The sequence below is a fragment of the Amblyomma mixtum genome, chromosome 1 (assembly GCF_055824585.1).
Source record: "Amblyomma mixtum isolate Tamu chromosome 1, ASM5582458v1, whole genome shotgun sequence".
NCBI classification, from domain to species: Eukaryota; Metazoa; Arthropoda; class Arachnida; order Ixodida; family Ixodidae; genus Amblyomma; species Amblyomma mixtum.
Window position 1 is genome coordinate 278,121,450 of NC_143012.1, and position 20,858 is coordinate 278,142,307.

Here is a 20,858-nt window from a genome sequence, read left to right on the forward strand (position 1 = left end):
TGTACTTCTCCTCCTTGTGAATGCGTCTTTTTCGCTGGTTTTCTACATACCATGCACCAAATGGCCCAACAAGCTACGCTTCTGTTTTGCAGCACTTCTTGATGCATGGCAGCTCCAGAGTTTATCCATTTTTTGGAACGTAAGATATATAGGAATTGGGCAATGTTACAGCATGCAAGAGCCTTGACTTCTGGTCATGTGAATTGTTTTTTCGTGTTTTACTGTAAAAAAGGCAAGGTTAGTCGTATTCCTGTGAATGAATATGAAAGCTGCAGTAATACGCGATTCATGCGCGATTCTGATTGTTTATTGCAATAAATACAAAAGAAAAATATGTGTATCAATTCACACTTTTATATATATATATATATATTAACACACAACACTCAGAGTGGCTCTCAAAGAAAAAAAGATTTCATGAGAACTTAATACAGACCATATACCTTGATTCTACTTTTGTTTTGAGCACAATGAATTTCCCTCAGTAGCAACAGCTGATATCATGGATCAGACCTACAATTAGATACCCATTCAGAAAAACTGACCAGGCTCTTTAAAAATACGTGATTAATGCAGCAGTGGAAGATCTTACCCTGAAAACGTTTTGATTTCCGAACTTGATCAGTTCACAGAAAACAACAAATATGTATCTATTTAATAAAGCTTACAACCTCATTCAAAGCACATACATGATTTATATGACAAGCACACAATTCCGGATGATGCACATACGCTGAAAAGAATGTCACATTTAGAAGTGACACAGATTAACGTTAACATTCAATCCTTCATGATCCACTCTTCGAAAAGAATACTGCATATCAAGCAGTAAGTACTGACTGTATGTGAATACATAAATGGCCACTGAACACCAGCCACTGTCTCCCTAGTGTGTACCACAGAGCAGCATGAAAACTTGAATAAGATACAACAAAAACAGCACACAACATCAGGTGAGATTGCCAGACACACTGTCACACCTTGCTGCTTAAAATATAAAGGCAGGCTCAAAATAAACCTCTGTGAACAATATTTAAGAAAGCACATTCCTCCTCCATGCCTCAGAGCCTATATGCACATGTGCGTGTGGTGTAGAACTATGCATCTTAAATGCAAAATTAAGAATCAAAATCAGACACACTACAAAAGCTTGTACAGATACGTCGAACTAACCTTTGGCAAGCAAATCAGGTCGCATGCACATGGCATCAAAAGAAGATGCATGTACAGATTGCACATTATTGTGATCTCCTACAGGAGACGAAGGAAACAAGCATCAAGTACAATCACAGCTGTGAAAAAAGGAAACCTGACTAGCACGCTTGTGCAGGTCAGCAAAAAATTTCTGCATAAACTACACTAACAAAAGATGCTGCGGGTTCCAGCAGCAAATGTACATGAGTCATGGCACTAAAAAGAACAAAGAAAAAAATACAAGACCATAGATAAGCAGACATTGATGCTGACCCCACTGACTAAATTTATACCTCATATTTCACAGAAGCTACTAAGTCCTCAAATTGGGAAAAAATAATTTAATACTTTCTGTACCCATACCATGTGCCTATACTTCTTTTCTATCTCACTATATGGCTTCCTGAAGTTTCTTTAATTAAATAAGCAAGTTACCACACGAGTGAAATTGACACCCTAATGATGCTGCCTGTTTTAGTTGGATTAATTCTTAAAACAGAATGTGCACAAGTTCAATAAAACAGCTGCAATGGACTAGTCAAGCAAAAAAAAAGAATAAGCTGTGCTGTATTCTCTTCGGCAATTTCTGGGCACACAATGCACTGCAACAACCGTCCTCACACAAGCACACACAGCGAAACACGGGGAGGTAAAATACCACAACACTATGGGATATAATACTCCCTCTAATATGGCACACAATAAGATTAGCATGTAAGGCAAGGAAACACACATTGAGCAAACTTTCACTCTTAATTCTACATCAGCTCGGTGCAAGCGGACATACCTCAAATGGTCAGTACATTTGAAACGGCATGGATCAATCAGTGAGCAGAAAAGACATGTGCAAGCACATCACATCTGTCTTCACTTGTGTCTGCTAGCCTGGCCATGAATTAAGATAAAAGGCATGTTAAGATTTGACTGACCGAGTTTTTTAAAGTCTTGCATTCACCACATCTGCAGCTGTTATCAAAGAAGAGTGGCACAGTGATCCCGACAGGCTTAGCATGTTTGGACTTCTCAACGATGCAATTCATATGCACCACAGTACGCCTTCAGGCAACTCATTTTTTCAGCGGCCAATCAAGCAAAAGAAACTGATGCTATGACTACAGGAAACATGTCTAATGGACGCATGAGCACTGCGTGATAGTTTTTTTTCCTCCAACTGCTTACATACAAAATCTACACAATTATCTATGTCACACACATTTGCACATTCAGTAACTCAGCACACCTTAGCACAGCCTTGCTACATCTTATCGTGCAAGAAATATGTTATGTTATATATTAAATGTATCTCTTGAATAAATAGCCTTTGCACTGTGTAGATATCCATCTTGGCTTTGGTATGTGTTGGGACAAGAGTGCTTTCCACGAACAAACAGAAACAACACACCACAACAAAGCTACACCAGCTCGGTCCATTAGCTTAATTTACATCAAGCCACACTATAGAAAGTAAAAGACAGCAAACTGTACCTTTAGATACTGCACGCGTATGTACACAAGTTTAAGGAAAAAAGTATGTCACTGAACGCTCATTGGCAGACTTGGTTTGCACACACTGCAGTCTAGCTTAATTGTAACTAATTGATTTGAAGTAGATTGGATCAACAGTAAATGAATTTTGACTACCTATCTTCAGTCAACCTCTTCAATTATCCAGTACAGTGAGAACAAAAAGTGAGCAAAGCAAAGCAATTTTCAATTCCTGCTGGTTTTGTTAATAACAAGCTAGACTGCACATTCTCATTTAAGTGAAGCAAACGCGCGCGTCATCAGTGATCATGGTACATGCCACTGTAGTATAGGTGATTTCCTTGTTGAGAGGAACGGGATGAATTCTCACGATCACATATTACACAAAACGTGTGCAACATGTGCTATACCATGGCGGCTGTTCTCAGACAGTCAGAAAGGGGGAGCCTATAATAAGTGACGGAAATGTGCGTTGACAAGAAATAGGCCTGGTAAGATAAAAACACACAGAATTTATCTAACCTAAGAAATAATGATAAATTCATAACAGGCAGTACAAACACTAGTGGGCCGCATAACATCCTAGCAGCAGTGATTGCATGATTAAGTGCGATTTCAAAAGCTGAAACTAGACTATGCCGACAGTTTACACCAATGAAACAACACTGGCCATAAACCGTGGTAGGCCTGTTTCACACAAGGGACAAGAAATGAAGAAAAGCAATGTAAATATTAGCACCAGTTTATGTTGTAAGGGTAGTACTGTCCTTTTTTGCCAGGAGGCTCCATGCCTGAGTTGAGCAGAAACCATGCGGTTGAAGTTAACCTGACGAAGTGGATTGTCTTATTTACAACTACTAAAGCAAGGCAGAAGCTCTCTCACTATGAAACTAATGTGGTGTGATTTCAAATATTTTTCGGAACTATGACACGGACCTTAGGAAAGGCAGCATGCCTTTTTGTCTCACCGCTACTCAGCAAACTTAAGATGCTGAAAACAGACACCTGAGACAACAAATACATTTTACATAACACATGACTTAAACAATGCTTGATAATGCAGTTATACATGTCTCTGTAGCCAAAACAAAAAAATGAGCTATCGCTGTTCAAATGTTTTAACACACAAGAAAGCAGGCAGTATGAAATGACACTTGGAAGCATGGATAAAGCAGGCCTGTGCTGTATACCTTCTTGCTACAACATAACAATAAATTAAATAAATATGGCACAACAGACAATGCTAGACCTACTGCAATTTCATCATAGTGGAAAAAAATAAAGGCATGCAAAGAAGCTTCAGCGCTTCAGTATAACATCTAAAGCACAAATTGACTGCAGCACCACGCTTCTCTCAGGTGAAGTGTAAGAAGAGTGATAAACAGCGAAACAATATTTACGGTGATTGTGCAAGAACTGTGCACAACGTGAAATTGCAAATAATTACATAAAAACTCAGCAAGTCCTTGAGAGATCACATTGCCCTTTCCCTCTCCTGAGGTTCAAATAAAAATGGACAAACTTTAAACACTAGAAAAAATTAAAGGTCCACTGCAAATAAGAAAGCCTTCACATATTTCGATAACAAAATATGCTTGTCATTTCTGCAGTGAAAAACCATATATAAAAGGAATGAACATGACCAAAACTGACGATGGTCCAATATAATGGATCACTGGCAATTAGTACTAGGCATGTCTCACAAAGTTTACTCAGCAAAGATATCAACTAAAATTTTAGTAGAACAGGCTCATTATACTATAGTGTCATGAATGCTTGGATTGTTAACCGTTAGCCATAGTAAACAAGATTGTCATGTCAGTGAAAGACTGCACCATCTTATTGAGATCGATCCTTTCAACAGCATTAAAACTTGAATTGGCCAATCATGAGCTAAAAAACAACAGTTATGAAGACCAATGAATCGCAAACCGCCGTAAAGGACAGGTGAGCATATACCTCCAACTCTCTATGATTCCTTGAGGCAACATTTTCATCTACAATATCTCACTCCTCACAGTTAATGCCAACCCTTAAATAAGTGCCCACTGTAAAATGTGGGATGGGTGTCAGTCCCCTTAATTATTTGTACTAGTTTAAGCTTTGACCACTGGAAATACAAGTGCCCATTACTGTCAACAGATTGTCAGTACACTTCGTATGATTTTTTTCATCTGCAGAAAAATTGGTATTAATATCACTGTCATGAAAACAATACTCTTTTAAATATGATGACAACACTCAGCATCACTCACAAAATTACCCTAGACGATTTAGCCAGGTCAAATGTAATACTAATCCAAGAAGCTACTAAGTAGTTTTCTAAAAAATCTCCCCTTCCCAAGATGTACAAAGTTGTTGCGTACTTGTACATAATAGGCTACTGCAGCAGACTGAACGAGGGTAGCCATGAACAGTTAATTACGACTGAAATGCTCCTGTCAATAATGTTTCTCAAAAAAAAAAAAAAATGTTGGAAAGACTCTTGCTTTTGAGACTAGGTCGGACCTGGCAGCTTTATGAAGTATGCAACATGGTCACTCAGCGGTAGCAGCATGAATATTTAGCAAAGCTTAATCAATCTTCTTTCAAGTCAATTTTCCTTTGTCTAGTCTTCCCATAAGCCATTGGCCTGTGACACTGTGCAAAATCCTCAGACACCTAATGCGATGTGCTCATCAAATGCCAAGGCCGGTGGAACTGTACAATAACAAAAACGTAAGAGTGCACTGTGCTCTGAATGAAGCTTTTTTTTCAACCTGACTAGTAGCACTTAACAACGATTGAGTGCAATGACATAGCATGTTGATGAATCTGCTGGTATTTCCCAACAAAAGAAGACTACACTTCCACACAACAAAAAGAGAGCCCCAGTTCCTGGATATTAGGCCACTTAGCAGTTTGGCTCAAAAACGTCATTCCAATCAAGCAACACCTGCAATGTTAGCTTGATTCACAGGAACAGCAGCAAAACCAGGGGCCATATTCTGCAGCAACTCTTGCTGATGCTTCCACCTTTTGTGTTACAAGATGCTTAGCATGGTTTCTTGCTAAATGAAAAACTGTTTGTTGATGTCTCCATGCTGCTGGCAGATTTCACTGAATGCAATGTGCCTGGCACACTCAACTGAATATAACCAAGTTCTGAGTGTGGCGATGTCATGTTTCTTGGGGCTTACAGAATGAACCGATATAGTGATAGAAACACTGTTACCACTGATGATGTCAAGGCGGGAACAAGTGTGGTTTCAAAAGGTGGTTAAGTGAAGATCTGATACACCTGACAGCTAATACTACGCTCAGTGACAACAAGGCATCCAATTGGCATGGAAGCAAGCATGCTCATTCGTGAAAATCTTCTGCCACACCCTGTTTTGCTTCTCACTGAAATCAGCACGCAGTGATTATTACGTCATCCATGAAAATGGCCACTGCAGAATACAGCCTCAGAATAGAACATCGTGAAATCTGCTGGCAGGTGAGCGTTCAGAGGAGCACCGGCTTGTTAGGTCTTTCCCCTGTGTGGGACACATACGCACACACACCACTTCAGGGGTTAAAACGATGCCACAGCAATGTTCACAAAACCGCACTTCTTCCTGGCTCTCCCACAAAGGTGAAAGGAGCTCCGACCAGATGATGCCCAAGGAGGCTCCTAAATGCTAGCCGAGAAAAACTAGACCCAAGCTAATTATCAAACAGCTTAGAAATGAAAACAAATACCTCTAAGAATGAGACCTGGCAGTCACAGAGTTTCTGAGGTAAGCAATGATGACATACTACTTAACATACTCTCTATGCCAGCCAAAGTGAGACAGGCAAAATTCAGCATGTGCAAAAAGAAATGAAATGAGCAATTTAGACCATGCAATAGTTGCAGCTTATATCAAACTGTGACGTTTATAATAATAAGCATACTGTTAATAAATGTGCCAGGTGACTGCTTTTGTACTGCCACTGCCCAATCAGTAAGCTACAGCTTGAAGCCCCCTTCAGAGCTATTTTGTCTTAGCCACTTCCAAAGCCATCACCTTCAATACAAGCCGTTTAGGCCCATACCCACAAAAAAAACAAACGGACAGACCTGAAATGGGCAGTACTACACCAGCTGCATAGAAAGTAGTGTAATGAATAGCCTTAATACAACCAAGGAACACAAGGTTACAGCAGTAAGTTCAGTAGAGTTCCCCATGCTATAAGTAAGTTTTTTTCCTTTTCCGGAGAATCAAAAAACGACTACCATAAGAATGCAGCCAAATAGCTACAAAAGAAAGCTGAACACTGAAATAATATTGCTTACACTTTGGGTTGTTGAGTAACTTGGCCTCATCCCAAGAGTTTCCAGCTAACTGGCTAGCTCAGCTGATACAGACGATGTGTTCTGGCAATGGTTCAACGTGCTCCCTCTAAAGGAAAAAGCTTTTCCAGCAAAATATAGGGAAAAAAAAATGCACACATAGCTTTCTTTTGCGACCATATGGCTACACTCAGGCAGGTTTCAACCACAACCATTTCCTCATCCGAACAAAAGTCCAAAGGGGTGGTCACAGCTCTAGTAGTCAACAAAGTGGTCGTCATGGGTTTTGGCATGCCGCTCATAGTGGTGCTTCTGGATGAAGCCACGGCCGCACAGCTTGCACCGATACGGGTGCTGGGAGCTGGTGCTGAGCAGGCTTCCCAGGAAGCTGGTGGCGGCAGAGCTGGTGCTGCTGGTGCTGTTGCTACCCACATGGTGGTGGTGGCGCTCACTCCCCGTTCCGAGGATATCCTTGAGCAGGCGACTATCGTGGGTTGGCAGGTGCTTCTGCAGGTGGTCCTTGCGCGTGAATGCCCGCCCGCACACCTCGCACTGGTAGGGCCGTTCACCCGTGTGAAGCCGCATGTGCCGGTTCAGCTTGGCTCTGCATAAGTGGCAAACAAACAAAACAAACCAACAGTCACTGACATGCACATATGCACAAGCGAACAGTGGTTGTGTAAAACAAATGTGAAAGCAATGTGTACTTGTCTGGAATGGTATGGCATGTGGCATTTAACACCCCAAAGCAACACATGGGCTACGAGAGACCCCATAGCAGAGGGCTCACGATTAACTTCGACCACCTGGAGTTTGCTAACATGCTCAGCCATGGCATTCTTGCTGCCTCCATCAAAATGTGGCTGCCATGGCCGGGATTCTATCCTGCCAGTCACACTTCGATGGAGACGCAATGCAAAAATGACCCTGTGCCGACGTACCACTTGTAGTATGCAAGGACTCACCCTCTAATTTGTCGCTATTTTCAATCAGTACTTAAAGGTGCACTGAAGAGGAATCTGAACTCGTCTTTTTGCTATGGGAACTCGATCTACACGGTCCAAGCATTCTTAGATACTTCGACTTATTGCCCTGTGTGGCCGATTTCCCCAATTATTCATTTATTTATTTATTTCATAAATACTGCCGACTGCACTTTGGCGGTCAAGGCAGGAGTGCACAAAGTTAAAAAGATTACAAAGTAGTAACAACAAAATAACAGCAACAAAGGGCGATTACAGTACGAGGACATAAATTCAATAAGACCAAGGGGAAGCAAAAACAGTACAGGCAAATCATCCGATGTCAAACAGACTAAGTGAACAGAATAAAAACAAGGAAACCGAAATACACTGTGTACTAGATGCGCTACTGTGATACATGAGATGAAACAGCAGACAAGAAAGATTCTGAGGATACCAGGTTGGTGATATCGCTAGGCAGGCGGTTCCATTTGGAAATGGTGCGTGGAAAGAAGGAACAAGAATGTGCTTTTGTTCGGCATCGTGGCATCAAGATAGTCCTTTCGTGTTTGTTATGGGTGGGACGTGTTGTGTTGTATTGCATGTAACTCTAAAAATTCAGTTTTGTTTTATTATGTATGATATTGAACAATATTTTTAGTCGGTGCTACTTGTGACGGGATTCAAGCGTGGGAAGCCGAGATCTGTTGAGCAAATCAGATACCGAGACCTGCCGACCATAAGCGTGATAAATAAACCGGAGTGCTTTCCTCTGGACGCCTTCAAGAATTTTTACATCCGTTTTTGTGTGCGGATCCCATAAAGCATCGGCATATTCGAGCACTGGATGCACAAGTGATGTGTATGCTCTCAGTTTAGTTTTGCTCGTGCAGTGCTTTAGGCGGTGCAGAAACTAATAATATGCTTCATCCAAACTAGCATGGCTTCCATAATGGGTTATCCACATTTACTCAACTAATAGAAACTATTCATGACATTGCACAAGCACTCAATGAAAAGTTTGGTGGTGATTATGGTGCTCGGCTGCTGACCCGAAAGACCCGAGTTCAATCCCAGCCGCGGCAGTTGAATTTCGATGGAGGCAAAATTTTAGAGGCCCATGTACTGTGCGATGTCACTGAACGTTAAAGAACCCCAGGTGGCCGAAATTTCTGGAGCCCTTCACTACGGCGTCTCTCATAGCCTGAGTTGCTTTAGGACGTTAAACCCCATAAACCAAACCAAACCATCAATGACCAGTTTCAAATTGGTATGCCTTTCTGAATTTATTGATCGGGCCCCTCATACTAAACAAACATTCAAGTTTTTCAACATACGCCGAGATGGGCCAGGAACTTGCTGGATAAGTAATTTCTGTCTAACAAGAGATAGTTTGTGCAGCTTGGTGACTATTCTTCTGATCCTATTCCAGCCGTTTCAGGTGTGCATTAGGGCACTCTTCTAGCTCCACTCTTTCTCTTACACTTTATAAATGATATCCTGAAAGAAGTTGATCTTAAAATCTAACTACTTACACATGACTATGTGCTTTATTAAGAGGTCAAGGATACTATCAAATTAAACTTAACAATGCATTAAAAAAGGTTAGGCATTGGTGTAATGATTGGCACACATCAATCAATTTAGAAAAAAATGATGCCAATGAGTATTATAAAGAAAAAAAAAAGAAAACTGCTTTACTCTTATTCCCTTAACAATAGCCCCAATCTAAGTGTTACTGAGCATCGTTATCTGGGAGTCATCACTTCTTCCAACTTGACCTGGGCAGCACATGTGCATAAAGTAACCAGCAAAGCAATGCAGAAGCTGTTTTTTTCATAAGAAAGACTTGCAGCACTCAACCTTTGAAACTAAATGCTTTCCTTACAGGGCACTTATTCGGCTGATTCGAGATTATGCGAATGTAGTTTGGTTTCCACACATGAAAAGTAGCACCTACATGCTCGAAATGATTTTTTTTTAAAAGTGCCTTTTCTTTATACCATTACAAGAACAACTTCCCCAACTTGCAGGTTTTCATTCTATCGACAGTTGAGCGAAGCTGCAGCGTCCAGTTTCTGTATTTATTACTCAACTCCTTTAAGTTTAATTACTTGGATTTTACAAATTTTAAATGCATTCACCGTACTTGACAGATACGTCAAAATAGATCAGAAGAATTTTCCTGCCCCAATAATACCTTTCTGTTCTCCTACTTTGAGCAGCCTGTACGCGAATGGAATGAAATGCATCTAAACACTACTGAGCAGACAAAATCTGATAAATTTGCTGAGCTTGCCGAGAAGGCAGTCTTTGGTTTTTACTAATTGTTGATAACATTTGCGTCTCTGCATATGTTCCAAACTACTCTGTTTTTTGTTTTTGGCTCAAAAGAGTGGCAAAGAATTAGAATTGTAAATAAGTATCAATTTCTATTCACCCACTCATGTAATAACCCTTCCGAGGTTGGCAGTACGTTTAAAAATAAATAAATAAAATAAATATGTGTAGAGCAATAACCTGAGAGAAAAGAGAAAAATATCCACCTCCAGTGCTAACCAAATCCACAACCTCCATAAGATACATGTGCTACACCAATACCGACTACGGCATTGACTTTCCACACCTTCATTTTTGTGAGCATTTTTTTTACTACAGTCGAACCCACCTTTAACGAGCCTGACAATCATGTGGATTGCATTCGTTGCATCCGAGGTTCGTAGTAAATAGACTTCCCATTAAAGCCAAAAAAGTAAACAACAATGTAAATCCTTCATGCAAGTCTGCTTATGCAAACTTCACTCTATTATGGCACTTTTCTAGCTCTCCAGTGCAGTTACATGCATCTCGCCGATACCCTTGCCACCAACAAGCTGGTTTAGGGACACAATATGACATAACTAATCGTGGTGAAACCGCTCACGGCCGCAGGTGCTAGGTCAGCCTCCTCGTCATCCTTATCAGATTCCTTATCAGAGTCTTTATCAGATTCCTGGCAGTGCAGGAGTTCTCGTACTTTGCATGCTATTATTTCCGTCAGTGTATGCTTTCCAATGTCGGTGTCATCATCTGCACCAACGAAGTCCCCAGGCGACATCAGGTCGGGTGGGTGAGCTCTGCATCCACAACGCATTGCCACACATCTACACGCGTCCGATAACTTTTGTCCAATAATGTGTTTGACAGCGTCCTCCACTGTTCCTGGGATCATAAGCTTCTGCCTTCAGAAAGAAATTGTTGATGCACTCCGCATTCAGTTCTATCCACAGGACCTTATAGGGCAATTCTACAGCGGGGAGCAGAGAAATTTGAACTGGGACGTCGTGGCACCTGTTCTGTCACCTACTGTCAGTCTTTGCTGGTGATGCATTGGCGGCAGGACACCCTGAGCATGTGAATCATGCCCATGTCAAGTTGCTGGTCTTGCTCGTCGCGTTTGGTGGCAGAAGAGTACGGCCACCACAGCTAGGGAAGGCAACACAGCATGTGCCATGCATAGTTGTTGAGCACGAGAAGGACCTTATTTTTTTTTTTGCCTTGTCATAGTCAAACTCAACAAGCCACTCAGCAAACAAGTCGCCTGCAATCGCCACGTTCCCTCAAAACTTGTGCCTAGTGGCACACTCGTCTAATAAAAAAAAAAAAAGGTCACACATCATTCAGGCCTTAGTGCAGTGCGTGCAGATTATGAGAACATAGCTTCCGAAGCACTGTGCCTTGCAATCCTTCTCGATGACAAACAGTGACGACCTGTGGCTGCTATTTTTTGCTCATGCACTTATAGCTGCTAACGCAAAGCTTACTGCACTTTCCACCCCCGCTAGGCGTCGCCCTTCAGCTGTCAACTGGCACTCAATCAAGCCAAGTGACAGACAAGATGTGTTAATGACGTCAGTGCAAAGTTGAACGAACACTGCGACAACTACATCCAATTATTGCTCTCAGTAAACACTGATTCCCTGGCTCTTTCTAGCTTTGTTGACGTTTGTCTGGCAGCAAACGACGCATTTATTGCCAAGATCATCGATTCAAACTCATGACGTCCTCACTGAAAAGGATGGGCTGCCACTGTTTTCAAGCGGTGCCACCGCACGCATTGTGAGAAATCGGTTGTTATGGCAACACCAGTATGCCGTTCCTTAGCACTTTTTATCTTATCAAGGCGTCGTTTTTGGTGAGAATGGTCTCCGTGATTAGAATCTGGCACCCTGTTGACATAGGCCAACTGCTACTTGTTCTCAGTGTCCCTTTAAGATAGAATTCCTGCAAAAAAAATCTCTTCCTCTCCGGTAACCAAGAGTAGAGTAAGCATGAAATGTTTACGGGCCTAATGTCATCTCGGTGGACACCCGAACCGTACAGGAAGGGAGGAACATCACCACCCGTTCAGCGGATGCCTTGCCATTTGAACGCAAGGTTTTTTTGAGGAAAGGAAATGGCGCAGTAATTCTCTGCCATCTCGGTGGACACCCGAACCGCACCATAATGGAAGGGAGGAACGCCACCACCCATGCCTTGCCCTTTGAACGCAGTGCTTATCCCCCGGGCCCCTGTGCAACCTGCCCGGCTTTGCTTCGATGCGCGAAGCCCCTAAGAGATCACGTATGACAACGAAGTGTATCGTGGCATTTATGTGCTTTTTGCACGCGTTATTAGAAATCGTAAATTATAATTCCGTGCATTATCAAACGCACAGCGACTGATATCTTGATAAAACATTGAGAAGGCACTGGCAGCAGTTATTTTTTGTGACTCCTTTGGAGACCAACCGGCGCTTGCATGCCAGTCGCGTAGGAGGGCTTACAGAGTCTCGTTAAATCTCGTTAAGTCTCGTACGGTGCCCGGATGTTCTCGTTTCAGAGCCCGGATGACTGGAATTCAGTGCCCGGATTAGTGGATTTCAATGCCCGGATGAGTGGATTTCAATGCCCGGATGAGTGGATTTCAATGCCCGGATGAGTGGATTTCAGCGCCCGGATGATGGCTCTCGGTCTCGGCGTGACGTCACCACACTGCCGACAACGGGGGCTAAAAGCATTTCATGCTTGAAACATTCTTCCAGGACTCACCGATAGTCACTCGTGTAGGGGCAGTACTCGCAAGGGAACTTGCGCTGCTTGCCACTGCTTCCACTCCGATGATGGCCCCCGCACGACGGCTGCAGCTGCCTTAAGGTCAGGTCCTTTGGAAGCTGGACGGGCGCTGTGTTTTTTGTTTTTTTTTAATAAATGCAACATACAATATATTATTACAACACCATGTTTTGCTCAACCCCTCTCCCCCACAAAAAGCAAGAACAGAGCACTAGCATAACACCACCCTTTTTTCTTTACTGTGCCCTAAAAAGCTTCCATATGTAGCAACAACTTTAACCACACTAATGAAGTGCACTTCAAAGGCAGAGTGAAGCTGGTGAAAGAAAACTGCTATTAAATGAGAACGTAACGTGGCAAAAGGTTTCCTTGTTACTAAGATCACCAGGAAAGATCAATGCCCAAATGCTTTGCCGGCACTGGGCCCATCATTACAGTTTTGGTAAAAAATTCCGTGCACCAAACAAGGCTGCTTTGTTTTTCTTGGAGTCTGAGCTCCACCACACAACACGAAGTGCTGGACTTACTTTGTAAAAAGGCATGTTCTTTCATAATCACCGAGCCACTTTGGCCTCTCTGTGAACACCCCTGCTCCATATGTGACTAAAAAAAATGGCACTGCGCATTTGTAAGCTGCAGTTACTACATTCTGGATAACAGAGCAGCCCATTTCATGACCGAGATATTTTAAAACAACTTCCTTCTAAATGCTTTCAAAACACCTCAAAAACTTAATATTTTTATGATCTGAAATAATGAAGAAGCAAGGCTGGTACAGGAATAGTCATATATCAAAGCACACAAAAGGTTTCACCAGCTTTCTCACTTAGCATTAGATGCAAAATGAATGCATTTCCCAGCCGTTCCATGCATGACACATTTCAGCACATTCTCCCGTTTCAGAAAGCTCACATTACATTAGATTTGTGTGACCAGCACAAATGTGTCATGTTTTACGGCACCAGACATAACTGCACCACAGTGAGAAGCAACAACAACAAAAAAGAGTCATACTCCATCTGCAAATGAAAAACAATCAATGTCAATTTTCTCCGCTAAATATGAAGAAATAGATATCGAAGAGTGCTGGGGAGTAAAAAAAAAATGAGGCATTTGTAGCATCATAAAACACATTAACATTCACCAACAGCAACTAAAAGCAACAATACATGCCACTGAGTGCATGTACAGTAGACCACATTCAGTTGGCGAATGGATGCTGTGAGAGAAAATTCCTATTTCCATTTTCATTCAGCTTCCTAATGGTTCCATTTTCACAAAATCAACCATTTCGTTGTCTGCTTTTTTAATGCTCTGCACTAATGACACAGACAGGTTTTGGTTTCTTTTTGAAAGGTTTTTGAGCAGCTAAAAAAAAAAAAACACGCAAAGGAGGGGAGGTGCCATAAATATTTTCAGAGAGTTTCCCGATCCCGAACAGCCTTCATCACTATGCCTCTTCTGCACTGCACTTACATCTTTTATGACGTGTTATGCATTAACCACAACACCGCAAAAGAAATGGCTGATGTTTCAAAAACACCAATATTGTTTACCAGTAATTCTTTACAGAATTTTCTTCTTTTGGATGAAATAAAATGAAGCACTGGTGAGTGCGCCACCGTGGGTATACATGATTCATTGCATTTAATCTCATTTGCAGATTACTGCTCAAACAGAGCTAACAGTGCTTACGTTTGCCAGATGTTAGTAGGTACAAAAAAGCTCAACACTTTTTGGAGGAATGGTAGAGGACAACTGTAGCCTTTCATTAACATGACAGCTTCTAATTAGACCCTCTGAGGATCATATACTACAACACTATAAACACACGGCCTCGCAAGACTCTCAGTCATCAGCAAAACTTTCTTTTTCTGCAGAAGTGTAATTACAGCATTTAAAAAGAAAGCCTCACGCTATTGTAGAGGAGGCATGGCTCATATATAAAATAATGTATCTGACTTCAACATAAACTAAAAAGGAGCAGCACTAGGTCATTTAATATGGATAACATTATAAAAGACACACACGAATGACATTCACCTCAAGAAGATGCCAAAATAACACAGCTCACTTTGAACAGTTCATAAGAGCAGGATCCTTATCACATTCTCTATGCTATGCCTATGATCTGAAGGCTATGTCAGTTACAAACTGCACTTAGTTTCAGAAGAAAATGTCACTAGATATCACAGCGAGAAGTATTCTGGAATATAAGGCTCCAGGCATGACATCTATACTCTTACAATTCACACAGTTTAAAATGCAACAGATTTCTCTTCAGAAAAATTACTATATACCTTAATGTGAATAAAGCACAAAAAGTTGTATTCTGGCTAGCATGTGGGAACCTAGAAGAGTGTAGTGAGGGGCTAGTTGGTACGACATTGTAAAAAACAAGAACTGTGCAAAAAAGGTTAGGACAAGAGAGAAGCACATGGGGAAAAAGCACACGGGTTCTCTCTCGTCCTGTCCTTTTTTATGCAGTTCTTGTTTTTTTATATGAGAAAGCTGGCAACCTGTCATTATTGTCTTGAGCACTGCTGACGCAAACAAAATCAGCAACAGACAAAAACCACAACCTATGCAGTAAAGGGCAAACAAATGGCTGGTGGTTATTGAAAAAAAAAAAATGTCGTGAAGTGGGCAAAGAGGGCAAAGAGGTCGCTACAGGCCAAACAGTTCAGTCACCCACTTTATGTTTTTGCCCACGTCTAATGATTTAACCTATCTCTTTTCCTTTGACTGTTTTGTCTTGGTGCCGAGTCTGTAATGTGTTTGCGCTTCACAGTATCTGTCCCATTCTTTTGTATTTATATGTGTGGTTGGTAGTACTATTCTCTCTGCAGTAGCTTCAAAAGCAACGGAAGGCGCTAATTGTAGTTGCTTCTAATTTTGCAGTTTTTCAGCATCGAGGAAGCATGGAAACTGCAAGTGAATGACCTAAAGATCATGCGCAAAGCTATCAGATGAAGGTTTCAATAAATGAAGCCTTTGATGATAGGGCAGATATCCAAAAATAATAATCTAATCTTCATGTTCACATGCACAGCACCACCATGCTTATCAAAATGCACACTTTCTAGAAGAAAGCTGGACAAGATTATATAAAGTGGTCCATTTTACTACATGTAAGATGTTAAAGCAGTGATAAGAGCAGTAAGAAAATAAAATATTGTTTCACTCAATCAACTTCATAAAAAATACATTAATTTTGAAAACAATAGCCTGTTTGAAAAGGCAGTATAATATACATTAACACACAAACAATGCCCCGTCCCAATCATACAATCACGCGATGTCACAGCAGACTAAAACTAACAACTACGATATAGCCGACGACTCTTCAAAAAGCACTTAAATGATATGCAGTGTGAAACTAACGTTAGAGCTCAATGTCTCTCAATCATGTTGCCAGCTAACAGCAAACATTCCTGACATGAACACACATTTCACTACAATACGTAAAAGAAGTTCTCCAGAAGGAACATATCTTACTCTTAACATATATCGTATCATTTTACACTAAAGGTTAAAACATAAAAACAAAAATTGTTAATAGGCAAAACTGCATACAACATATCCCTGTACCATGTCTTAAGACTAAAGTGTGCATCATGTATCACTAGGTAGCTTGCAAATCGAGACTTGCTCCTGTCTTCAAGACAGATGACAAAAGCATGTCATACATATTTCCATATAAGAAGACCTCATGACTGCAAGTCTGCACTGCATTTTATACAAGTCACTGCAGTAATAGTTATGACCCAAAACATCTAACAGATCTAAACTATGGCTGAAACCCCACAAACCCTTCAGGTCATTAGTCGGGTCCCAATCGACAGTGGAGACAGGCTGATCTGGTCACAAGTCAGGCAGCGCCCCGAGTTTCTTCCATGCCCAGTGAACCACCAAGCTGCTGGACTTAGCTCGTTTTTTTTCTTCTTTTTTTTTTTTTGCTGGAAATGAGGCTTAATGGTGCTCATCTTATAAATTTCTTAGTTTTGTATTTCTTCTCCCAGAAGGGAATACAAAGCTGACAAATAAATTTTGACACTGAGGTCAATCAAGGTGAAGTTCCTCACACTCGTGTTTTACTCATGCAAGTTGAGAAACGGTGAAGATTTTTGCAAGAACATTTACACTTCTCCACTTGGAAGACATAGGGAATTCACCTGATGACTCCAGTTAAGTATAAGAGGCAGAAGCGAGATGATGTTCCAATGTACGGAACATAGCGAAGACCCTAGCCTTTATCCAGGATAATGGTTCGGATTGGTTTATGGGGTTTAACGTCTCAAAGCGACTCAGGCTATGAGGGATGGTGTAATGGAGGGCACCGGAAAATTTCGACCACCTGGGGTCCTTTAACCTAAACAGACATGGAACAGTATATGGGCCTCTAGCATTTCACCTCCATCAAAATGCGACCACTACGGCCGGGATCGAACCCGTGTCTTTCGGGTAAGCAGCTAAGCACCATAACTGCTGAGCCACCACGCAGGCTCCAGAATAATACTTCAAGTGCTTCCATACTCAGTAAAATTACCATTCAGGCACCAGCTAAAACAGGGTGTGGCACAAGCAAATGTTTCACTAAACATTCGTAAACACCAGAAAATTTCTTTGCAATGCTTGAAATTCATTTCAAGCAACTGCAACATCAATGGAACTTCATCACTACAAAGGATTAAAAAAAAACTGAACAATCACCTTACAGTGACAATTTCAGAAGTTTATGGTTCAAATGTAAAAATTAACATACACTTCTATAAGCCCTTGTTCTAAGAAAAAGCACATGATACTGAAAAAGACAAGAGCAAAGCTTTTCTTGTGAAATTTAAAACAGCTTTATGAGCATCCTTCTGCACAGTACATGAGGACAAAGCGAGAGGGGAAAGATTTAACTAAACACATGGATTTCATTAAACAAGTTACAATTCAATATCTATGACTCAAAGTAAGTTTTGTTGCCTCTTCAAAGTGTTGAAAACTGATCCCTTGCGCCTGAACTCCTTTGAGAAATTTGGTTATGTCCAGGAGGCGTTCCCAATCCGAAGGCATTGTTAACCCCCAAAACAGCGAGAGTAGACAATGCATGAAATGCCTTCTTTATGCAACACCTACCCCTACTGCAGAAGCTGCAGCATCAGTGGAAGACCATGATAGGTGCCTCCTTTGAGGCACTCCACGTTGCTACCGCCGCAAGCAACATGCCTAAAAAATATAACTTGCACATAGTTTTGCCACATCACTTGCCACTAGGAACACGCGTAGACCTCTTTGCATACTTAGCTATATGTCGATGTGGCAGCTGATGTGCATCAAGCGGCTATTTTTTCAGGTGGCAAATAAAAAAAAACTCTTACTGTGTTAACCTGGAGTCTGCTCAATGCAAGTGGGTGGCTGTAAACAGACTTTACAAGGCAAGTTTCAAGACAAGCTGTGACAAACTTTGATGCACAGGTTGGAGGACGGCACCCATAATGAGTGCACACCATGCTAGAAGGAGGAGTTATATGCTTCACTGATAAGTCCTGGGCTTTCTGCAGAGGTGTGCACCTCTGAAATGAATGTAGGTGTCAATCGTGACATTACAGGCAATGGCCCTCTCTGTGGCGCTTGAGGTGGTCTTTGCGACTGAACGCTTTGGAACACTTCGAGCATCGAAACGGCTTGTCGCCAGTGTGACGGCGCTCATGGTGAAGTCTATTCGTAGAGTACTCGGTGCTGTAGCTGCAGAACCGGCATTGGTACCGCTTGGGCCCTGACGTTGCACCACTGGGCTGAGATGCATACTTCCACAGGTGTGAAGTAAAAACCTGCATGCCTAGGGACAGAAGCAGAGGAAGAGACTGTCACTAAATGATGCGAAACAGGAAGCAGTACTGGGGCAGGCTTCTGCAGAGAGTCCCAGAGTGACATGCACGCTGCAGACTGTCCATGTGAGACGAGTTTCTTATTGTTTTTTCTTGAACCAATGAGCTCGTATCCTTATTGGGTCGTGAAACATTCCTACTGACTGAAGACAGAAATCTGGGCTAGCTGGTAAATGTACATACTGAGGCTTACAGCATGACACAACAAAAGACAACAAATGAAACACAGCGCTGTGTTCCTGCTCTATCTTAGTCTTTCAATGTGTCACACTTTAAGCCATAATCCTTACTGGGTCACTTCTCAAATTGTTTCAATCTTAACTATCCCTTGTGCCCCCAACTGTGCCAAGACGTCTCTTGTGATGTCAGTGAAAATGAAATGCTGCAATTAGTTGGTGCTGTGAGTAACAAAGAAGAGGAGAGCACATTCAAGACTGTACTGTAAAAAAAAAATAACAATAAACAAATGATGACAAAGAGACAGCCTGAAGACATACAGTTAAAAGGTTCAAAAGGTGCTTTCGCACTAATGTCTTTTTTTTATTCCAGAATATAAAGCTGCTAGTCTCTAGACTGCGCTCACTGCTTTAAGTGTGCATTTAGATGCATTTTAAAACAGAAAAGATCAGGATTGCCTCTTGAATTTCTCATGCTCTATTGAGGTTTGCGACATCATCTCCATTTTTATAAAAACCCCGAAAGGTACGTTTTGGGGGACAGAAGCGCTAACTGCATGAACTGATAATTCACACCAACATGCTGCACAATGAACTGGTAACCACCGAAATGCCGTTGCTTAGGTTCTGGGTGAGCACAAAATTTCATGCATCACCTGGAAGCAGCTAATGAGATTAGCCAATAGCAGAAGGCTTTGTGGGTACGCAACTTCTGATGTGGCTATTTTGTGAGCGAGGTTTACTTTTTTAGCTTGATTTCAGCGAGGAAGCTGCCGATGTTTGCATCAACACAAGCCATGCATCAAGCAGTTCAGAGAAAGTCTGATAGGAGTAGAGGAACAAGAATGGGTGTTGTGGTATACCTCTCACAAATCTCAGTGGCACAAAACGTAGTTTGGCACCACTGCACTGTGTCCTTTACAAAAAAAAAAGTGTTTTAACAACCATACTATGAGATGTTTAGTCTTTAAAGGAGCCCCCCCCCCCCCTAAAGTGTGTCATTTACAAAGAAAAGTATATAAAAAAGTTTCAATAAGTTCTGTATTTGCTAGTCATCCTTTTTTACTATAAGCCATTCTTCAGCACTGGCCAAGAGTATGAAGCTATGATGGCACAAATGCCAATGTTATTGTTTTACGGTTAGTTCAGCTCACAGAAAGCGATGAAAAATGCGTGACCATGCAATGCAAATAGGTACCTTTGTATTTCATTTACCTCACAACGATCTGGTAGCCTCTACACGTTTCATTAAGCATGAAACCTCACGCAGGACTTCGAACTGTCATAAAAACATAATGCAATGCAATATGCTATGCGCCAAGAAGTAATTGTTAAAATGCTGTTCTTACTAGAAGGGTGATTAAGTTTTCCAACAATACTATGCAAAAACAAAACTAGCAAAAGCTTTTATGACCACAGCTGCTTTCTTTGTTAGTGTATTATAGACAGATATCTTTCGTTGATCTGAAGACCTAAATACATGATATACAAATTGAAATGCAAGCACTCAGCAAAGCACATCCCATTTCAGCTTGCTGCATGAGATGCCATGTGAAAGCACGTGCCATGGCTCTTCTGCTCTATTACATAAATTTCAACTACAGGCAAGTTTACTAATGATAGCTCTGTCAACAGAGATGGCAGATGTTGTCTGCAACACATGGAAAAGCATCTTCACTGAGTGTTCTCATTACTCCTGTAATCGCCAACATCTCAAATGATGCCTAACTTGCAAGATGTTAGGCACTTGAATAAAACTTACCACTGGTCAC

The 20,858-nt window shown here is 41.5% G+C and overlaps 1 protein-coding gene across 1 annotated transcript; it reads right to left on the reverse strand.

Annotated features, from left to right (window-relative positions):
* Positions 1 to 285: 285 nt before the first annotated feature.
* Positions 286 to 20,710, reverse strand: LOC149371832 (uncharacterized). Its single transcript, XM_089566116.1, has 3 exons — positions 18,630 to 20,710; positions 13,008 to 13,140; positions 286 to 7,580 (listed from the first exon to the last, which is right to left on the reverse strand). Exons 1-3 carry the CDS (start codon positions 18,826 to 18,828, stop codon positions 7,232 to 7,234), a joined length of 681 nt encoding a protein of 226 aa, XP_089422242.1. The 5' UTR covers positions 18,829 to 20,710; the 3' UTR covers positions 286 to 7,231.
* Between the last annotated feature and the right edge of the window lie 148 nt (positions 20,711 to 20,858).